At 48.4% G+C, this 13,934-nt stretch overlaps 4 protein-coding genes across 4 annotated transcripts; 1 reads left to right on the plus strand and 3 right to left on the minus strand.

The window, feature by feature from the left end:
- Positions 1-45: 45 nt before the first annotated feature.
- MCYG_03023 (hydantoinase) lies at positions 46-3,240 on the minus strand (the record flags this gene model as incomplete). The annotated part of the gene is made up of 3 exons (XM_002847471.1): positions 46-884; positions 962-1,174; positions 1,263-3,240. 3 exons carry the CDS (start codon positions 3,238-3,240, stop codon positions 46-48), a joined length of 3,030 nt encoding a protein of 1,009 aa, XP_002847517.1.
- A 1,052-nt stretch (positions 3,241-4,292) lies between these two features.
- Positions 4,293-6,083, minus strand: MCYG_03024 (conserved hypothetical protein; the record flags this gene model as incomplete). The annotated part of the gene is made up of 2 exons (XM_002847472.1): positions 4,293-5,663; positions 5,730-6,083. The coding sequence occupies 2 exons, from the start codon at positions 6,081-6,083 to the stop codon at positions 4,293-4,295; spliced, it is 1,725 nt and encodes a 574-aa protein (XP_002847518.1).
- Positions 6,084-8,403: 2,320 nt separating this feature from the next.
- MCYG_03025 (conserved hypothetical protein) lies at positions 8,404-10,094 on the plus strand (the record flags this gene model as incomplete). The annotated part of the gene is made up of 5 exons (XM_002847473.1): positions 8,404-8,500; positions 8,577-8,822; positions 8,902-9,735; positions 9,814-9,961; positions 10,043-10,094. The coding sequence occupies 5 exons, from the start codon at positions 8,404-8,406 to the stop codon at positions 10,092-10,094; spliced, it is 1,377 nt and encodes a 458-aa protein (XP_002847519.1).
- A 353-nt stretch (positions 10,095-10,447) lies between these two features.
- On the minus strand, positions 10,448-13,224 carry MCYG_03026 (conserved hypothetical protein; the record flags this gene model as incomplete). Its single annotated transcript, XM_002847474.1, has 3 exons — positions 10,448-10,536; positions 10,871-12,919; positions 13,050-13,224. The coding sequence occupies 3 exons, from the start codon at positions 13,222-13,224 to the stop codon at positions 10,448-10,450; spliced, it is 2,313 nt and encodes a 770-aa protein (XP_002847520.1).
- Between the last annotated feature and the right edge of the window lie 710 nt (positions 13,225-13,934).

A 13,934-nucleotide genomic window follows, 5' to 3' on the forward strand; every position in this document is an offset into this window, starting at 1 on the left:
CTGCTCTGTAATTTACTGGCAGACGGTATAATGTGATGAGTGGCTTCACTCATCCGCGTATTCCGTCACCACGCTCTTCGGCTTCACGTACTTCCCTAGGGGCACGTACTTGATATTTTTATATCCGAATGCTCCCGGCCCACCAACTTCCAGGGCTCGCTCTGTGTCTGACCATCGCGGTGAACATGCAATCCCCAGGACAGTCACCATAACCCCGTATCTAAACTCCGGGATTCCAAGTGCCTTTCCAGACTGCGTGTCTAGAACACAGATTAGATCAGGCACCATGGCCACATATTTCTCCTCGCCTTCATCAGAGATATGTTTGGCGTAGATGTTTTCATTCTTGAATGGGATTTTTAGCACACCACCTGTGGCTACGGGTGCTGATGACCGCCTGGCGTCCTCTGAGAGTTGCTCTGCAATGTCTGATTCTATTTCATTCTTCAGGATTTGCTGAATCGTGATTTCACCGTATGAATGACCCTTGAACAGCCGCCTTTCAACTGCAACAATTTTTCCCCGGAAGAGAATTTTGGCAGACTCGGGGCCACCAACTTCATCAATTATCTGTTCAGCTACAGTACTGAGGGTGTTGTTGACATTTGCACGAGCGATGCATCGTCCGATACGCCATGCAAGGGACATAGTATTGAGTATACCGTATTTCAACATCTTGTCTCCTGTCGTCGGACGGGCCACCATGCCTACACTGGAACCCATTTCAGCACAGGAAGCTCGTAGTGCTCGATCAACAAGCTCATCACTTGCGGACTTGCTCATGATAAGGTTGCTCCCGCTACCAGAAAGGATAGAACAAGGTACCAGTTCGCCGGGCTGGTAGACACAGATGGTGGTTTGCCAAAAGGTTGGGTAGGCTCGACCTACGTAGGAAGATATCAGTATATCACGACAGGACGCATCTTGGGAGGCCCTGATTTAAGAGTAAAGTAATACATACCCATCCAGTCGGCATCAACAACGGGCCGGTCATTGTTTTTTGATGAACCAAGAGAAAGTGATAGAATACCGTTACAGCCGCCAATTTCCACTCCCATTACAGCATCGAAGCTGTCATGATTAAGATACTCCATGAGAGCACGAAGGGATTGCTCTGTCTCATTGTTTGCTAGTCGTTCCGTAGAGACTGCTGGAGAACCCATATGACCTCCCCCTTTTTACGGCTGTTAGCAACAAACTTTTTTCCAAGAAGATATATCTATGGTGGATAGTAGGATAGCCGCAGTGAGGAATAAGCTTACAGTATATTAGTGCATCTTTCTTCACAGAATATGGATCAATAATACGGATAGTGTGCCCTTGCCGTATCTGATCGCGAATCCGGATATGTTCACTAAACGGCGAGCCTCCACCAGCACATCCCAGAACATAGCACCCATCGGCAAGCCAGGCAACATCAGTTTCAGACACAATCCATTCCTGGACCCCCGTTTCAAGGTTTTTCACCACCTTCGGCCGGTAAGTAGCAACGTCAACAGTGTCGGTGCTGAATCCATTAAATTTGATATTCTGCTTAGGGGCTTCGTTGTATGCCTTATCATCGCCTTCGCTATCATCATCGTTATTTTGCAGATTGTCGATGGTAGGGACACCTTTAGGAGAGAGTTCACCAACAGCTCGCGCAATAACCCGCACTTGGTTAGCGACATACTGGACAGGTATGGCATCAACCTCTGCTAGTAACACTGTTTCTCTAATCGCACCAGAAGCAACCGCTTTTTCTATTGCTGTGCATTTGGCTTCTTCAATTACCTCTGCAACGGACCTTTCTGCAGTACTCTCAATCGAGTCGACGGTGCCCCCAACTTTTGACATAGCAGCACCAACTGCGTTCGCAACAGAATGGAATGGAGGGAAGATGACTTTCGACACACCGTCTAACTCTGCTGGGGCTAACACTGAGCCGCCCCCAACTAATAAAACGGGTAAAGGTGCGGGAGAAGTCTTCATCTGGTCAATCACTCCCTCCAATAAGGATTTTATCTTTGCCTGCGCAGCCGATACCACTTCCTTGTCAAGGTCCTTGACCAATTTGGGGTCTCCAATGTTCGCCCCAGAAGCTACAGCTATATCTGTTGCTGTGAGAGTGTCGCCCCCGAACACCGTTGCCTTTGTGCTAAGGTAATGACCCACAGAGTCAGGCCCGATGGTAGTTTTGACACCGTTAGGGCGAACAATGGAACCACCTCCGAGGCCGATGGACTCGACATGAGGCATGCCGAAATTGAGTTTCACTCCTGCTACTTCAACGTATGCGGAAGCCTGACGAGGGAATCCAGATGGAAGTAAAACTCCAACGTCTGAGCTTGTGCCACCAATATCAACCACAATCATTGCAGTGCGCTCCCCGTCAGCGTCATCATGCCCGCTGAGTCCTAGGTATGCAGCTCCTCTCATGGAATTTGTTGGCCCAGAGGAAAATGTGCGGATTGGGAGCCTAGCAGCGGACGGTGCATCAATCAGAGTTCCATCATTCTGCGTGAGATATAAAGAACAGCCCAAGTTCAAGCGTCCCATTGTTGATTTAAAGCCTCGGATGGTGCGTCGCGCAAATTTCAGGATAGAAGCGTTTAGAATAGATGCATTCTCTCGTTCTAGGAATCCAATCTGGGATACCTCCGATGAACAAACGATATCCACGCCAGGTAGTTCCCTCTGAACGATCTTTCGGACTGTATTTTCTTGGTAGAAGTGTTTGTCGATTGGCGAAAATACACCAGAGATGACAACTGCATCTAATCCCATCTCTCTGATCTTATCGCATTCCTGAACCACCTGGGCTTCGTTTATAGGTGCTTCCGGTGCCCCATCGATGGTAAGACCACCATCAACATACGTGTAATAGCCATTCATAATCGATTTGAGTGCTGGTGGAAAATCAGAGAATGGAGGGACCTCTCTTGTGAAGCTCTTGGAAAGGCGAATGATGGCCACTTTTGATAGGCGGCGGGCATCGTGTTCCACTATGGCGTTGATAAAGTGCGTAGTTCCAATTGTTAGGCAGGCGATCTGATCTTTTGGAACCTTTGACTGCTCAAGGATATTGAGGACAGCGGTTTCAATGCCATCGGTAACATTTGGACTTGTGGTTGGAGTCTTATGCAGAGCAACCACCCCGCGATTTGGTTCGTTCGTTGCTCGAACATCTAATATGACACAGTCCGTATTGGTGCCGCCAACATCAACACCAATTCGATAAGGGGCTGCTAACGATGACATCCTCACGGTTAATATTAGAGTCACGTAAATTGTCCCTGAACTGGTGGCAGCGGTAAGGGTAAGTTTAGGTTGGAGGATGTGATGTGGAAGCGGTAAGAAACCTTCCGCATGTTAAGCAACCTTGGGAAACTGGTAGAAGTTATATATATATATATACGCCTCCTGTGCCCCGATCATAAGACTGTTTTTCTTTAATTTGCATCAAACATCTATGGTTGCCAATCATAGGGCCGGGGATGTAGTGTTTGCTCCATGGGCTCTGGTCCGTCAAAGAGATGCCCATTCAAGACCGCCATAGATGTCCTCCTCTTACATATCCTCCACTTCAAGCATGTTATTGCCTTGATCTGGAAGCTCACTTGACACCCAGATGATAAGTGCATTGCATGGCTGGGATGACCTTGAAGTGAATTCATTTATTGACGTTTGGGGTAGCAGGCCGCTGATAGGTGGTGCCTTTGATGGGCTTTTGACTCAAAGTTAACTAAGCTTTATTTCCACCAACAAGTGTAGAACTTGCCCGACGGTTGATGGTAATGCTTCCTAGTGTTTCTCCAGTGCTTTCGGATAAATCTGCTCAAAAACGAGGTCACCATAGCTTGGCTGATCCTCCATAAATGCATGACATCGCCGGTTGGCAGCATCTCCTGGGGACAACGGGCACTCTCGGACGGAGAGGCAGAGCACTTGGCCGATATTACCTCGGCCAACCCTATGCCACGCATCCAATTCTACTAAGAATGTTTCCAGAAGGTGAGAGGTTTTCATGCATCAAATGAACGGAATGGAGCTGCAGATGATGCACTGCAAGGGTGCAGAGTCACGCCCTATAGCTTTCGAAATAGGTCACAGGTTCGCTCATCGCATGCAAAAGTCGAGCCACCAACAGACAGAAAGAAGAATAGTAAAAGTATCCAGTTGATAATGTGCCCAAAAGAAAAGGTATAACCCTATGTAAGACAAATTCCCTCCAAGAAAAAAAAAAAGCGAAAAAAAAAAGCCGTTATTACACAGACATACACACACGGTCATAAAAGTAGCTCTACATGGCTTCATTTCCAAGCACCCTGGCTTAAAGAGAGCAAGCCTTGGATGCAGTCTAAGTCCTCCACCTGGTTAGAGCCTGAACCAGGGACGGATGGCTTCTCACCGTATTCATCATCCTTGTGCCTGCCCTGGCCCTTTCGAGGAGACATGGACCCTCGTCCTATGATTCGATTTCCCTCACGTCGAGCATCACCTGATGTTTGAAGGACTCTGTTCTGGGCTTGGGCTGTGGATTGTGGTCGACGCCGTCGGGGACCTGCGGTCTGTGTTCCGGGGAGCCAGTTCTCCTTATCAGAGTCACCACTGTGGAAGTCTGTCTTGGGTTTTGATCTCTGGCCTCGGTTTCGCTGGGAACTGCTAAGCTTGGTGGTACTAGACGTATCTAACGGGTCAGTTTCTAGCCGGCCAAGCGAAGACACGGCGCGGGATAGCTTCTTTCGCTTCTGAGGCGGTCCATCTGGTAGTAGTGTGTTTGGAAGGTTGGCACAAGGTGATAGAATGCGTGTGTTTGCATTCGAAGTTCTCCTGTGAGAGGGTTTGGCGCCTCCGGGCCTATCAAGCGCAGGTCCTGCCCCTATATGAGGCGAGGAGAGAGCGCTACGCGCGTCTGTATCACAATATAACTCCCATCTACGTGAATCTCGTGATCTGCCAAATATATTAGCGGGGTCTGGCGATTTAAACCCAGGCGTTCCGAGTGAGACAGCACTGCTTGTGCGTCGTAGGCTTCTAAGTCGGGACTGAAGAGAAACGGGGGTTGATGTATGGCGCCGTGGTGGAGAGGGCGACGGCTCCCCGGCTGTCCGGACGACGGCTTCACCATCTGCTGAAAATGCAATTCTCAAGGAATCGCGGATCTTGGGAGGTGATGGGGTTTTTTCATCCTCGCCACGAACCACCGCTTCACCGTCAAAAGAAAGAGAAAGACGAAGAGATGGTGAATGTGTGGACCCGAGCGACCTTCTCCCATGCTCAAGCCCGCCAATTCCCAACCCACTTACGCCTGAATCGGCACGCTTCCTCTTGCCGGAGGAAAGCTGGGGGGGTACTATCGGCTCGCTGCTGGGAGAACAAAAGCTACACCTGTCTGTTTGTGACTTTGTAGAAGACGTAGAAGTTTGCGAGCTCTCAAGCTGGGAAGAGATGGTAGCGTGTTCGCACTGGCTGTTGGGAAGAGACTGGGATGGTGTGTCCAGAGTGTGATTGTAGTGTTTGTGAGGGGCAGAGGAATTCGAATTTTGATCCTGCGTGTTCGGCGGACTGCCATCTACAGCTTTTTGGGAGCTTTCGGGTTCTCGCGTGTCTGGAGATAGTTCATTAGGGTGTATCGGCTTGGATTTCCGCCTGTCATTCTGTCTTCGGTTCTGGAACCATATCTACGGTGCGGGGACTGTTAATAGGAGGGCTTGGTAAAAGAGTCGATAATTGAGGGCCACCCATACCTGAACTTCCTTATCTCCCAGCGAGACCCTGCTAACAATGCTTGCTCTGGTGGCCTTATCCGGCTTTGGATTCAGTCGGTATTCCGCTTCAAGGATAGCATGGTCTTCCGGACTGCAGTACACATAGTTGGTAACCTTCTTGTCTCTGCCGACACTCGATGGATCTAGGAACACATACCTCGTTCGTCGACGGCGCTGACGGATGTATACTTTGCTATCGACCTTGGGCGGGAGGTCCTGCGTCAATGTCTCGTTGGAATGGACGAGAAAGGAGTAGCTGCCAGAATCCGCCTCCGTCGCGACGGTGGAAACTGGTGCATCGCCTACATGGGCCGTCTGACGCGAGTCGCTCATGGCGTCACGCCGGGTGTACGAGCTATGTCGATGTAGAAGAGTAGAAAAGAAAGGGGAGAGAGAGAGAGAGCGTGAGAGAAGATGAAGCGTTCCTGTCGAAGGCGACAAAGTAATTTTATCGTGGTTCCTCCCCTTGCTTTTCTCGTGTCGCGATAGACACGCGGAAAACACCAGACGAGAAGAAAGTCTTTGAATCTTAAGGTTGGCGCCGATAAGCTCGCTCCGTCAGGATAATCCGTCCTCTCGTTCCGCTTATCGCCAGCGTACAAAACAGCTTGGGAATTGTTTCTTCTCTTGGCCTTGTCTTGAATAGCGCGTTCTTCTGACCCTGCCCATACATATAGCTCCCCCCCGGGCTTCCAGTGTGCGAGCAATAAAGCGAGGACTTCGTTCGCCCGATAAGCCTCTATCCCCGAATGCTGCTTTACAAAAGCCCCTTTTCAATACTGATCGCCAACCGAAAGACGGAAGTCTTCTTTCTGTTGCCTTTTTTTTTTTTACCTTCAAAAGTATTTAAGGATAGACGCGTTAGACGCGCCGGATAAGCGACGGTCAACAGACGCGTCATGTGATATTCAGTGTTTTAAGTCATGTGACTCTTTCTGGCCTCAACGAAGATTCTTCTTCGTTTACCCTGCTTTATAAGGATGAACGTTTCTAAAGATTACGATGCAGTTTATTCTGCAGCCTGCGATCAACTGCGTAGTACGCGTTAGTTTATTTCAAGCACACAACACCACTTCCAATGCGCTCAAAATAATACCCGAAGAATCTTCTCCCGAAAAACGACTTCCAAGACAGTAGACGCCGTTTACCGCACAAACGTATGTGCTAGCCATACCAAAACTTTGGTACAATGCTATCTGGCCCTGTTTACAAAGTATCGCGAGTTTAAACATGTTCCGCATGTATAAACGGCTTGTAGGGGCTATTTGGAAACCTTCTATACCATGTAGAGGGCTTTAAGCCGCATACAGTACGCTTTCCCATCGGGCTCCCCATACCACTGTCTAATCTCGACATTGGCCCTGTCCTTCACAGCGCATACAGCTTGTCCAGCTATTCTGTACCAACAGTGATATTTGAACATTTGAGCTATTGAATCCCCATAATATAATTAGAGCGAGGTGTTGGTCTCCATTGGTTTTCGGTGTGTGACCTTGTCCATCGTAGCTCTCGCTATGGCCTAAGCCTCAAATTTTGGAGAAGTATTCGTTGGGGTACTTGCTCACATTGCCAAACCCTGACCCAGTATTTCACTTGTAAATCGTATTTATACTAATGAACAATGATCAGCACCGCCCAGCCGTGTGATTTGGTGTAAAGTCAGATTTGAGAGCAAGCGACTTGCAGGTCAACTGTTGTCATGTAACGCTAAGAGACGCCCAGTTATTCAGATAAACTATAATTTTTGCTCCGTGCGGTCTTCTGTATTGCCCAGCGGTAATTCCAAATCGTAACAAGTTATTTTTAGTATATATATACCCTCCTACTCCGCATAAATTAATTATTATAAGTTTAAGCTGATGAGAATAGTGGTCATCCACGTTCACCGATCTTGAAGACTTTTTTTTAAGGTACGCGCTACGCAGTTAACCCTATCCGCTTCCGGCTTGGCAGACCCGTATATGTGGATCCAGCAACCGCTAGCTTGGAGTCTAAAAATGGATCCATGCTTCCATACAGTTGAGATGATAATTTATTTGGTCTGTTTCATATATGCCATATGGTACGGGTCTATCGTCAAGTAGCAAGGCAGGGGAAAATGTGATATAACTAGGGGTGTTATTCTGTTAAGGGCTACCTCGCAGGTTTAGAAGACATGTACTAAACAATTATCTAATGAAATGGTGCGGGCTAACCTTGTAAAACAAAATATGTGGCACCAACTCAATATGCCGTGGTTTCTTAAGAGGTGTATGGGCAATAACTCTCCGTAAATTTGACAACCTAGTGTACTCCATACAGAGGTTTGCCCGTATCCATATACAGGTATTGCTTTTCAGCCACTCCTGTTCTTCATAGGATAAGGCAGCTTCAATGTTACCCGCTAATCTACTAGGCAGCCCGTACAGAACATAGCCATTACCACAATAAGAGATTATACACCGTACCAAGCCTCTAACTATTTGTGCTTGGGGCCGCTGTAATACCCGGTTAGTCTATAAACACTCTTCCAATAGTACAGAGGAAGAAAGTAGCCTAGGTGTAAAACCCTCACACACAGTACTCGCTTCAAGTCAAGTGAAAAGGAATGCGGAGTACCCCAATAGCACACAATAGAGGCATATCATTATTTCGTCTATGTTTGCCAGCTAATATGGGCATTTTCAAGAAAAACAAGAAGCCATGGGGCTATAGCTGGCGTTCTTCCTCAACTTTCACTGTTACGTGCATCATCACAGCACTGTTTGCAGGTAAGTCTTAGCCCTTGACATCGGTTAAGTACCTCAAAATGGCTTCACATAGTAGTAATATAGGTCTTTTTAATAGAAACTTTCACTCACGGTTTCGTGGTACCGATTCTCCCGTACATCCTAGAGAAACGCAATAATGTCGACCCTTCACATACCCAACAGTTGACTTATCTTATTCTCACCACATATGGCGCAGCGGCAGTGGCATCAGGTCCTGTCGTCGGGCAATTGACGGATCGACTTAAATACCCCAAAATCATTCTAGCGATTGGGCTGGGAATCACATTCATGGGGACAGCTATTCTTGCAACATCCACAAACCGTATGAGAATACAACAACCCTTGGTATATAGACTCGACGACAAACTGACAGCCACTGCTAGTCGTGAATGTCTTCCTAGGTCGGATCTTGCAAGCCATTGGCAGCACTGTATCACAGGTCGTTGGGCACGCAACGCTCAACGATATAATTAAGCCTAAGAACATGGGTATGATATCGACGCTTGTTACCACTTTTATCAGTGTCGGCGCCTTCTCCGGTCCAGCAGTCTCGGGTTTTATGCTCGAATTCTTTGGATACTGGAGAACTTGGATGATAGTGTTCGTGGTTCTTTCGCTGGATATATTGCTGCGGCTTTTAATGATTGAGCACCCAAAGATCAAAGATAAACGCGCCAAAGTTGGCGATGAGGAGAGCAGAAATGCCAACGTACCGTCCGGGGGAGTAAGTGAATATAGTGCTCTCCTCCCCAGCACCTCTGCCAAACCGTACGGTTTCGCAAAGGGGGTCAGCGATTTGAAGGAAGGCTGTGCGTCCATGTTTTCATTCTACTGGATGATTCTCAGCCAGCCGATGATTATCATCGGGTTTGTGTCTTATATGACTCGTTCCTCCCTGATGGCTAGTTTCAACACCACACTCCCCACTCATGTGCGAGATGCTTTTGGATGGGGTAGTTTTCCTGCTGGTGTGATGTTTGTCGGGCTACAAGCACCGGCCATTATCCTTGACCCACTGTGCGGATGGATCCGGAGAAGAGGGGGTGACAAACTCCTTACCGGGCTGGGCTTTATTCTGCTGGGCCCTCTACTTTGGCTTCTTGGTGCAGTGGACCAAAAGCAGTTCCCATGGTCTGATTCCAAGGACATGACTAAGGTTGTATATGTGATCATCATTATCTGCATAGGATGCGTCCAAAATCTCCCAACTAGTGTTGGAGCAGCGGAGATAACTGGTAGGCAGCAGAGCATTTTTTTACCCGAATTATTTTTCAGCATTATGCAGCGATGCTAACCGGGATGGCACATTATAGCCGTGATTGAAAGACTTGAAACAGAGGTTCCTGGAATATTTGGTCCCAAGGGAGGGCACTCGCGAGGCCAATCGCTTTCCAATGGGTGTTTCAATGTAGGCCAGTTCATAGGGCCGCTTTTGTCAGGTTCTCTGGCAGATAACTTGGGGTATGATCGTATGAATTCAACTCTGTGTAAGTCTCTCACCAAGCTTCATAGTTAGCTACAGTGTTACTCACGATTTGTTAGGTGGCATTTGCTTTGTTACATCCGTGCTAACGATTATCTTTATGAGGGGTAAATCATCATAAAGGCGAGCCAGTGAGCGTTCGAACAATTATAATTATGATGAAGTATGTGTGTTGAAAGAGTTGGTTGTTTCTGGAGCTGACGTTCTCGACATTGCTAGCCATATTAGAAAAGAGGGGCTGTAGGCGCGATGGGCGCTTCGGTCCTTGATTAAACGCACATCCCGCCGACCCCCACATGGAATTCCGCAGCTGCGATGAATGCTTCTACATTTACTGAGGTCTTCTATTGATGAGATAGTCAAGAGTCTTTTAAACCATACCATTAAATCAAGGGAATGTTCGCTCAGCTTATCCTCAACATAACTGGCCCCCAAAGCAGGTATCATAAGAACAGAATAATCAATCAGATATTATCTATATTTCCTGTGATAAGTACAATAACCAACCCAATATATATCCTCCCTGTATAACCCTTATCCAAGACAACTATTGCTAGAACAGATGAAAGAATACCTAAGGATATACTGAATAACACCATAATAAAGGATAATATAAAAAGGGGTATACTTGGTCCGTGAAATATACAAGATATAGTGAGGTTATCAGCTGTTAAATGGTGACATATGGAAACCCGAAGTGTAGTAAAGGGTATCCGGCAAAGTGTGAAACGCTCGAAACATCCCGTTGTGGGATACCTCTTTCTTTTTGTTTTTTTAAGACGGAAGGAAAGGGTTTAATTTCAACCGAGCAGTACTATTCAAACGCGGGCCGGTTAGCATTAAATAGGGATTCACTAGAACAAGGCATAAAAGCAGGTAATACAAACCTTCCCATCCCCAGTCTCTCATCACGCTTAGCCAATGCGATTTCCCTCGAACTGTTTTTGAATAATCGACATTATTGACGCCTAAGCTTGGGGATCCGAAGGGCGAGGGTATTGTCGGAGGTGATGGAGTAGTAATATTCTGAAACGGTTCGATAAGCGGCATGGGTGTGATATTGTTGATTACCTCGTCCGTTAGGATATCACAGGAATCTTGCTCGCCCTGAACCAAAGTTTCTCCAAAAATGAGTGGCTCCATCACACTGTCGTGTAGACCGCAGGTCCCCACTCCTGGTGGGTCGAAAGTTAGAGGATATTGATCGGGTTGGCGGCCTAGCATAGCTACGTTATGTGCGTCTCGACGTCGCCAGACTTCACAGACAACCTCGAAACATCGGTCGACATTGCCAATCGCCATTCGTTGTTGCATCGCTGCCCAGCGATCTCTTACCCAGCTTCTATCCTCTTCATCGACGATTTCGCAGCTGGCCACTAGAAGAGGAAATATCTGAATGACTATTGTTCGTGAGGTCATCGGAACGGTGGCAAGCAGGATTAGGATCCGCTTAGCTAGTTCACTTGCAGGTTCTGACGCGATTTCGGGGACCGCCTGATGCAGATGAAGCAACGTGGCCAAGCGGTAGGCTTGAGCCGTTTGAAGGCAGTGCTGGAGACCGGAAGTTGGATCCTCTGGCGGCTCAAAATACGTGGGGGGAGTCCATTGTTCAATGAGAGTTTTGAGCTCCATCGCCTGGGATATTGTGGCAACTGAGTTTGAGGTAGTTTTGCGAACCTTTTGGGCCAGGACGGCAACACGACCAATTAACGGGAACAATGTAGTCGCGCAGCCCATCAAAGGATCGACTTCATGAATGCGCGGAGTGAAGGTAGGGGGAAACGGGATCTCGTCAAAACCGGTGTCTTCAGGAGAGGTTAGCTGGGCGATGACGGCAATGTACATCCAGCTGTTGTATAAGAACATCAGCCGCGCTTGATCCTGCTGCGAAAGGGGTGTATGCCTTTGTCTGGCCACGGCCCTGTTGAACAAGGCTTTGGCTCCACGAAGATGTTCCACTCCGGTTGAGACGTGTCTATCCCAGGTGTCTGCAAACGCAAGGGCTAGTGTTGTGGCTATGGCGGCGTCTGTTTCCATGGATTCTATATTCACGGCCAACGTCCGGATACTCTGGCGCATGTGGTCCATCCCGAGATACCTGTATGTAGTATTTTCCTTGGTAGAATGGAAAGCGGCCAGGGCACATACTGCGTGATATAGAGCAGGCGACTCCCGGACCAGGGGAGCCACCGCAGTCCGCCATGGGTTCTCAGTCCTGCCGTCTTTGACAGAGAGTATACCGCAGGTGCGTCGGTCAAATCTGAGAAGGAGCATTTCAGCGCTGTCCGCGTGGAAATAGACCTGTGCAGGGAGAGGCATGCTCAGAATTTGGGGCGTCGGAGGCAACGGTTTCCGTTTGCGGTCGGTGGCCTCACTGACGTCTTGACGAGCTATCTCTTCATCAAAATCGTTATCTTCACAGCGAACCGGTGGCGAATGGGAGTTCGACTTGATGCTCTGCGACTCGGATGTAAAGTCGGGGGTACTGATCCCCGGAGACTCAGAGAGAGCGCCTCCGTTCGATGAGCCCGTTGAGCTGCCACCTGCACGCCCCCGACGAGAGCCATTCCCACGGGTCTCCAAGTTCCCTAAAAACGGCACCACCTGAGCTTCGAACTTTGAATCGCGATGCCTCGACGGAGGCAATACACTCGTCGGCCGGGGCAGTTTATAGGGAATATTGTCGGGATTGACGTTCACAAAATGGCCGCTGCAACCTTTAGTGGCCAATGATCGCTGGCGGAGACTCCCGGGCCCTTCCGTGTCATGTTTCTTGACCTTTGGCTTCGGTTTGCCGGTGAAACTCGACTCTTCGAAGGACCTCCATTTGAAATCTTTCTTGTACCCGCCACAGGGGACGTTCCTCTTCCGACACTGAAGACAAGTAGGTTTTGTCTCGTCACACTTCAGTCTCTTCGACTTGCAGGTCACACATCCTATGCGGGCAGCGTCAGCACGGCATAACGGCAACACATCTCAAGAACAAAGACCTTGCACTTATCGCTAATAACATAGGCGGTCCTTAACTCGTAGCTTTAAAGAGAGGGAGGGAGGGAGAGGGCGTACCGTTCCGGCTCTTCGACTGTTTCGGTTTCTGTGGCGCTGGGCCGTTGGAAGCAGACTGGCTGCCGCTGAAAGCTTCAGAGACAACGGTAAAGCTGGGTGACATGTATGCGAGCGTAGTCTCGTCCTCGATGCAAGATGGAGCAGTTTCGGTTGGCGATGTGTCCATAGGGGTCATGCGGCGGGCTGGAGCAAGATATCTACATAGTATCTCTCCACTCAAGACGGCCCCGGCTAATGCGTCTGACTCGACGAATGACAGCGGGTTCTGCGACAGACCAAAGGCAGGACTTGAAGCTATTTATCTTGTCGGAGAGAACAACGTCGAAGTTGCTAGACCGTCTTTTTTTTTTTTTTTTTTCGTTCTTCTTTTTCGTTCTTCTTTTTTAAATCTTTCGCGTTTCTTTAGCGATGAACCAAAAGTCGTCCCCACAAGTGGCCGATAATTCTCCGCAGTACAAGACGTGACGTCAATCTTACACCAGCCACGAGGGCAAAAAGTGGGCAAAGTCACGGTGCGGAGAGCCGTATCAATACAGCCCTGTTACAATAATACCAACCTTTTCTTTGTCCTTTTTGCCATCGAGCTTCTTTTTTTTTTTTGGCGAAGTTCGAGCTTGAGGATTTTGTTCGGATTCAGCTCGGCGTGGTTATGGTGGCTAACGAGGTGGATGGGCAGAGCAAGCAGTGACAGCAAAAAAAGAGTTGACGTGGTTGCGGCCTTTTTTTGGATGGGGTTACAACGGAGAGAGCAATTTTCTTGATCACCAGGAGGTTAACTGATGGCAGCCAACCAGACGGCGGCCAGCATAGCTTAGCTGTGTGATAGGAGACGGCCGGGGCGACGGCTCTGTGAGATTAATCGACCCCTGATGCGCTTCGGAGGGT

Source organism: Microsporum canis, genomic scaffold, assembly GCF_000151145.1.
Source record: "Microsporum canis CBS 113480 supercont1.3 genomic scaffold, whole genome shotgun sequence".
Classification (NCBI taxonomy): domain Eukaryota; kingdom Fungi; phylum Ascomycota; class Eurotiomycetes; order Onygenales; family Arthrodermataceae; genus Microsporum; species Microsporum canis.